At 32.0% G+C, this 7,714-nt stretch overlaps 1 protein-coding gene across 4 annotated transcripts in view; it reads left to right on the top strand.

The window, feature by feature from the left end:
• The first annotated feature begins 2,499 nt into the window (after nucleotides 1-2,499).
• LOC110037354 (beclin-1-like protein) overlaps nucleotides 2,500-7,714 on the top strand; it is a 26,364-nt gene continuing 21,149 nt past the window's right edge. For 2 of the 4 annotated variants that reach the window (XM_020741982.1, XM_020741984.1), the window contains exons 1-2: nucleotides 2,502-2,710; nucleotides 3,193-3,467. In XM_020741982.1, the coding sequence (XP_020597641.1) occupies nucleotides 3,317-3,467 (151 nt within the window). In that variant the 5' untranslated portion in view covers nucleotides 2,502-2,710; nucleotides 3,193-3,316. Of the gene's footprint in view, nucleotides 2,711-3,192; nucleotides 3,468-7,714 lie in introns of those variants that run through there. The other 2 variants (XM_020741983.1, XM_020741985.1) reach the window with 2 other exon arrangements.

The raw sequence follows: 7,714 nt of genomic DNA, 5'->3' as shown, positions 1-7,714 counted from the left end.
TAAGTAGAGTATTAGTAAGTCTATAAAAAAAATTTTCATTCCCTGTGGGATCGATACTTTGAACTAGAGAAATTCATATATTACTTGAACGATACGTGCAATTACATTTTTAACCTAGTGAATTTTTGAATTCAATAATTAGAAAATACATTTTAAAATTAGTAATGCCTACATCACTAGAAGTAGCCGCTATAAACAGATAAAATTATATTATCAGCACTGAACCAGCGGATCATAAATCCTTATGTTTGATTGAGAACTAGGGTGTAGCATACTTGGTTGATTTTACTATGAAAAAAGACATACTAAAATTAAGTACAATGAGAAGAATAAGGATTCACTTTCTTCCAGTTCACACTATATTAATAAAGTCAAAGCACTACAAACCTAATCATTAACACACAAATACAAACAATTCACACAATAACAAACAACAACCACAAACACAAATACAAACTTAGGTCATTTCCTAAGAAACACTTGATTTAACGTCCTCAGCCAGACGAATCCAGATATTTACTCAAGTTGATCCAACATTAAAATCTCATTTATCATCTGTCTCTTTCCTTCTAAGTAGGGTTTAAGTCTCTGTCCATTCACTTTAAATACCCAACCACTCTTAAGATCTTTAATATCAATTACACCGAAAGGATAAACTTTTACCACAACAAATGGTTCAGACCACTTGACTTAAGTTTTCTGAGAAATAATGCCAATTGTGTATTATACAATAAAACCTCCTATTCATGCTCAAAATCATTCCTAAAAATAGTTTTATTCTGCCACTCTTTTATTTTCTCTTTATAAATTCTCACATTTCATAAGATCTTGTTTAATTTCATCAAATTCATTTAACTGTGGTAATCTTTTCTCACCAGCATCCTTCAAATTGTAATTGAACTCTTTAATACCCAAATAAGCTTTGTGTTCTAATTATTCTGGTAACTGACAAGCTTTATCAAATATGAGCCTATATGAAGACATTCATATAAGTGTTTTATAAGCAGTCCTATAAACCCATAATGCATCATCTAATTTGAAAGACCAATCCTTTGTATTATGATTAACAGTTTTTTCTAAAATCCTTTTGATTTCTCTGTTAAATACTTTGGTTATATTACTCGTTTGAGGATGATATGTTGTGACAATTCTATGTTTAATTCCATACTTAGTCCTTAATGTCTCAATTTTTCTATTCCTAAATGCGTCATCTAATCAGTAATGATCACTCTAAGCATACCAAATCCACTAAATATATCTCTTTTTAAGAATTTTGCAGCATTTTGAGCATCACAATTTGAAAGAGACAACGTCAATTCATTTTAAGACATAGTCCACAACTAACAAAATATATAAATTCCCTAAAGATGGTACAAGGCACCCATAAAGTCTAAATCTCAAACAAAAAAATTTTCAATCTCCAAGTAAAATTAAGGGGCATTTTATCACACTTAGAAATATTACATGCTCTTTGACATCTATCACAAGTTTTAATACATCTGTTCACATTCTATTAACTCCAAAATCTCCTCCAAACTTTGAATCAAGACCTTTCTTAATACTTTCAAGGGTTTCTTCTACAAGTAACATCTCTTAATCACGTGATTCTTACATTTTTTATAAGGGTATGAGTTGTCCCAAAAGTAATATCTAGCGTCATGGATGAATTTCTTTTGTTGATGGTATGCCAGACCACATGACATAATATCACTAACTATAAATTTTTTTATGTTAGCATACCATGGAATATGTCATTTAGTAATAACAAACATTTTTTCATCCGGAAAATTATCATTGATCTCATCTTCATAATCATATGAATTCCCCTGATCTAGTCTTGATAAATGGTCTGCTACTTGATTCTTTGTACATTTCCTATCCACCACTTCGAAATAAAATTCTTGCATCAAAAGAATTCATCTAATCAATTTCGGTTTGACGTCCATTTTTGACATCAGATATCGAATAGTGCCAATATCAACAATTTATTTTGTTTCAATCAAATAAGTCCAAAATTTATCAAAAACATATACTATAGCCAATAGCTACTTCTCAGTAGTAGTATAATTAATTTGAACTTAATTAAGAGTTTTATTGATATAGTATATAGTTTTAAGCATCTTATCAAGCTGTTGTCCTAATACTGTCCCGATAACATAGTCACTACTCACTTGCATCGCACATTAACTCAAATGGTTTTCCCCAATCAAGTGATATAATAATAAAAGTAATTACTAACTTCTTTTTTTTGTATTATTAAAGACATGTAGACATATATGGTCAAAATTAAATAGAATGTCCTTTTCTAAGAGATGACATAAATGTTTAACTATTTTAAGAAAATTCTTAATATATCACATATAAAATTCAATATGTTTCAGAAAACTTCTAATTACTCTCACAATAATAGGTAGAAACACTTTTTAAATTACTTGAATTTTTGTATTAATAATATGCTATCAATTGGCGTTTTAGATGAAAATTATGTAAAAACCCCTGAAAATACAAGTGAGAAACGGATCTTTCCCTTCGCTGTCCTGCCCCAAACCTTCGCATATCGTCCCGTCCCTCGCTCTCCCGGTTCGCCCAAACCGTCACCTTCGTGACCGAACCCACGCAATACCCTAGACCGTAAACCCTAAGACATTGAAAATTCTCATCTTTCTCCTCCTTCAGCTCTGCTCCTACCCGAAATCATTGAGGAAGGAAGGTAATACTCGTCTTTCAACCCATTCCTCGGATTTACGAAATCCCGGATTTAAGGCAAAACAGAGGAAAAAGGGGAGGATTTAAAATGTTATTTTTGCTGGTTGGTGGATTTAGGTTAATTCCCGCTTAAAGCCATAAAGCATTCCGTTGAGGTTCAGTTATCCTGTTCACGCCCAAACAGAATTTCTGCTTTTTAGGAGATTCAAGCTTTAGCATTCCCCCTCATGTTTAAGTTTGCAAATCTTCAATTTTGGGCTTATGGTTGATTCAAGTATACCATATTACAGTTTGGAGATTCAACATCTTTTTAAATGCTTCTTTTTAGGGGAATCGCAAATATACTTATTATACAGAAATTCGTTACTTGATAGAGCTAAATAATGGCAGATCTCTCGACATATTGAATTACATAAGTTTATGTGACTACTTTCGTTTAACTATTTTTATACTGTTAAGCTTCGGTGATTTCATCGTTTCTTGCAGTCACAACTTCTCATTCTCCCGAAAATTGGTTATTGAAAGCCAAAGGAGGATTGTTTAACATCTTCTGGGACATCCTACTCTATCACGTAACAGAGGGGGACGCATAAACCCGTTGAAAAGATAAATGAAAGGGGAAGTCAAAGGTGGGAAGGGAAGGAGCTTCCCGGTGGATCCAAATCTCCCAAGGTGGGTCTGCCAGAATTGCCGCCATGCTCTCTGCGCTGTTGATGCGGACTCCTATACCCACAAGTTCTTCAGTGATCCATCTCTCTCTGGTGAGGGCTTGGCCTTATTTTTCCTCAATGTTTTGGTTATTCTCCTTTCCAATTCATATTTGGAGAAACCATTCAAATTTTATTTTTTACACGACCGATTTACTAATGAAAATCTTGATTTCATTCTAGTGAGGAAGTACATTTTTTTTTTTGTTTTTTTAAGAATTAAGTTTATGTTCAAATTTTGACTTTGTAAATTCTCTTTTGCTTTGGATTCGAAGAAATCTATTTTGATTACTGTTTATTGATTATCGGTTTTATATAAAATCTGGGTATTTTTCGCAAGCTTCTTAGTTTATAGTGTTTTCCTTGTTTATGCTTATACCTTTTGTTAGAAAAAAAGAGTAAAACGCTTGGGGGATGTAGATAGCATAAGTCCATCAAACGAAATCAGTAAAATAAGCTCATAGAGGGTTAAAAAGTTCATCAAGGGAGGGAGCAGAGAGGGAGGGGGGGGGGGAGAGAGAGAGAGAGAGAGAGAGACATACAACCTGCAGATGCTCTAGTTACGTAAAATAGAGAAAGGAGAGATGAATGGAGCTTACAAACATACATATGTTATTGTGGTGGATTAATTATAGTGGCAGGGAGGAGGGAGAGGCATACAAACATGCATCTGTAATTTAGTAGCACAAAATACATAATGAAGGAGGGAGGTGTTTATGTTATTAAGATGCCTTAAAAGATGGTTTGGTTTGCTATAAAGAAATGCTATGATTGAAATGTATTATATTTGAAATAATTTGAACTTGTTTGATTCAGTGTAAAATAAATTCAGGATTTTACTTTTCTATTTTTGTTCTGAAGAAAAATAAAACCATTGTTTACATAGTTGACATTGATGCAGATAACAGTGGTGGCCGGGGGAGGCCATGATAGAGCGGGGGTGGTTGTAGGGTGGGCGGGGGGGGGGGTGTGTGTGTGTGTGTGGGGAGACAGGGGTGACAACGACAAGGGCTACAATATGGCTATAAACTAACTGAGTTTAGCCATGTAGAAACCTGTTCAAGTTCAAGCTCATTTACTAAAAACTTATTCAAGATCGGCTTGAGCTTGATCCAACCTTTTAGGATATTTTAGGATGCTATTCAAGCTTGGTTCATTTTTGATTCGTTGTTGTCCAATCTTTATTTTACATAGCTTTAATTGTGTAGCTTGTTCAACCTTACTGAGCCAAGCTCGATCTAATTATGGATGTAAATAAATAATGACTTATTAAACTTTAACAAATCAAAATAATCTAGTTGTGTTTAGAAAATTAAAATTTTTATTTTAAAAGTCTATTAAACAGATGAAAGCCCCACTCATTCAAGCCAACATGCCCATGTGATGTTTGAAATGTTCGGAGCATGGTGTGATGTCTCTTCATCCGAACAACCATAATACATGTATTTTTTGATGCCAAACTAAAAGGATAAAATGTAAAAGGCTTAAATGTTTCACGTGAAAGCTTAAATGACCCTATTACTGATGAAGTGAATAAATGACTGAATGAATGTTTTGGATATATTATTTTTATTTAATAATTTAAATTACTTATTATTTAATAATATAAAATAATTTGATTTTTAAAGTTTTTTAAACCATACTTTATGTAAATTAAATTATAATTTAATTATAATTTATATTTGATTTAAGCCACCATTGAGCTTTAATTCATCATCTTAATGAGTTTGTTTATGAGCTTTAAACAATATTGTTCACGATCTTAAACGAATAAAACAACAAAGTGTTCAAGCTTATTAATTTAATAATTGAGTATCTAAAATACTATTCATGCTTGTTCGGTTACTTAATTAAATGATCGTAAATGAGCTATAATCATGTCGAGCCATGAGTAGCTTGTCAAATGCTCAATTCATTTACAACCCTAGGATGCAGTTTGTCGTTGTTTTGTAAGTTGGCCAAATTTGGTGAATTTGGAATACAACAGTTTTGAATTGCAATATAAATTCTAAATTTACAAAAAAATTATAGTGCATTTCAATTTTATCTAATAAAATGTCAAAATTTTGAAAACTCTTGTATTCTGTTTACTTTACGCTATAAATTCATCCAACTAAACAACTTCTAAATTTGTGGGAAGGAGACAAATTTCAGAAAAACGATAAACATAGCATTTGCAATTCATTTGATGAAAATATTTGACATAATTTGTAATTTGGAGGGAGATATTGAGGGAGTTGTAAAAATCAAGTAACAAAAATGTTATTGCTTTGGATGATTAATTTTATACATTATTTGAGATTATAAGATATGAAGCTAAACACTCATCTCCTAGTTTCAAATCTTGTATATAAATGAAAATACAACATGAAGTTATTATAATTAAAGTTAAAGGTTTTGCTTTGGAAGGCTAATTTGGCACATTATTTAAGATTATAAGATATGAAGCTTAATGTTTATCTCCTAGTTCCAAACCATGTATATAAATCAAATACAACTTAGAATGCTTTTTTAAACAACCAAAAAGATAAAATTTGTAAGTCATATCATGAGTATTTTAGGATTAATTTCTAGGCTTGTAATAATTTTTAAGTTTCTTAATCAAACGGAGCAATTAATACTTACAATTTTTCAATAACTTAATTCACTTCCATGGTTAGACTTACTATTCACCAAGCTACAACACTTGGTTCTAAAACTTGGTTCACCTCCTCAAACTGGTATTCATGCAGTATAACATGATCTGAAGTTTGATTAAGTTCTAGTTGTGATGGTGCTTTACTTCTCATAGGCTTTCTTAAATCTTCAAGTGTTTTATTACAATGATTGTTTATTCATGCCACCTTTTAGATGGGATTTGTAAGATTTGTTGTAATAAGTACTTCTATTATGAGTGATAATGACATAGTTCTACATGCATGTGGAAAAAAAATAATGTTTTGTAAATAATGAATCTCAATTGAAGAACAATCTCTAATCTATAGTTCAGATATATTTTTTTTTAATAAAATATTCCCTTGTTCATTTTACAACTAAAAGGCTGGCTGTCTGGTACGAGACTATTTAATGGACTTGAGATTATCCACTTTGACGATTTAGTGATAACATTTCTGCTAGACTCATTCATTCAAGGAGTTGTAGTCCGATCTAATACATAGATTTAGTAGAAACAACCAAGTGTTGGTTGTGCAACAATCCATCTTTATTTCACCCGTGCCACTTATAAATTCATTTTGAATTACTTTAGCTCATCCATGGTGGTTTTGATTATCATAGTTGTTTAAAATTTTGAATGTCATTATTTAATTAATCATTTCAATGAAAAATGGTGAAAAAAAGTTCAGGGAGTTTTTCTTCTTTAAATTTTTCTTATTACAAATTTTGTTTAGTAGAATTATAAGCACCGACACTACTTTATCAATAAATAGATACTTTCTCGTGGCCATGTTTTTTCAATTTCCTTATTTTAACGAGCATTAGTGAAACATCCTCATATCAATAGGCAACTCTATGTTGTACATTGTGATTGATCTTCTTGTTCTTGTAATGTTCCTCTACTATTGCTCAGGTTTTTTTAAGTGACCATTTCATGTCAAATTGTTATTTTTTTTCCTTGATAGTTTATATAATGCAATATTTTTAAATTTTTGCAATTTTTTTCTAATATAGATTCTTTTTACTTGATGTGGGATACATGCTCGTATCACAGTATATAACAAGTAGAAATAGCATATATATCATTTGATTATTTGGGTTGGTTACGAGCCTATATAGTGTATCAACTCTATGTATAGAAAAATTAGCGGAGTTGTTTTGATGCAATTTTTTTACCTGTGTGGCCATTTAACATCTCTTTACCTTCATTTTTTTTTAAAGGCCATTAGTGGGGTTTGTCGTTGGTATAAGATGGATGCAAAACCAATATGTGTGTGTGTGCGCGCGAGCCCGCACCCTCGCGTTGTCGGCGTTTAAAAGGGGGAAGTTGCGTTTGGGGGTCGCCCGTAAGAAGCTGTCGGCCGCCGGAATCGAAATCCCGTCGCCCGCTTCGGAAGGACTTTTTTAATTTACATATATATATATAATTTTAGAAAAATATGGAATCAAACTGACCTCATATTTTTCACAAATTTAAATGAAAGAGCGCTCTACCTCAAATCCTGTATCTATCCCGAGGGATAAACACAAGACTTGAGGATGAGGCTCAATCAAATAAACTAAGAAAGATATGACATCCGTTTGGGTCTGCGAAACCATTTTATTTGCCGACAAGTTCCCCTATTTAATACAAAGAATTAAATAGG

Source organism: Phalaenopsis equestris, unplaced genomic scaffold (genome assembly GCF_001263595.1).
Source record: "Phalaenopsis equestris unplaced genomic scaffold, ASM126359v1 Scaffold218946, whole genome shotgun sequence".
Lineage (NCBI taxonomy): Eukaryota > Viridiplantae > Streptophyta > Magnoliopsida > Asparagales > Orchidaceae > Phalaenopsis > Phalaenopsis equestris.
This window is presented reverse-complemented; position numbering and strand designations above follow the sequence as displayed.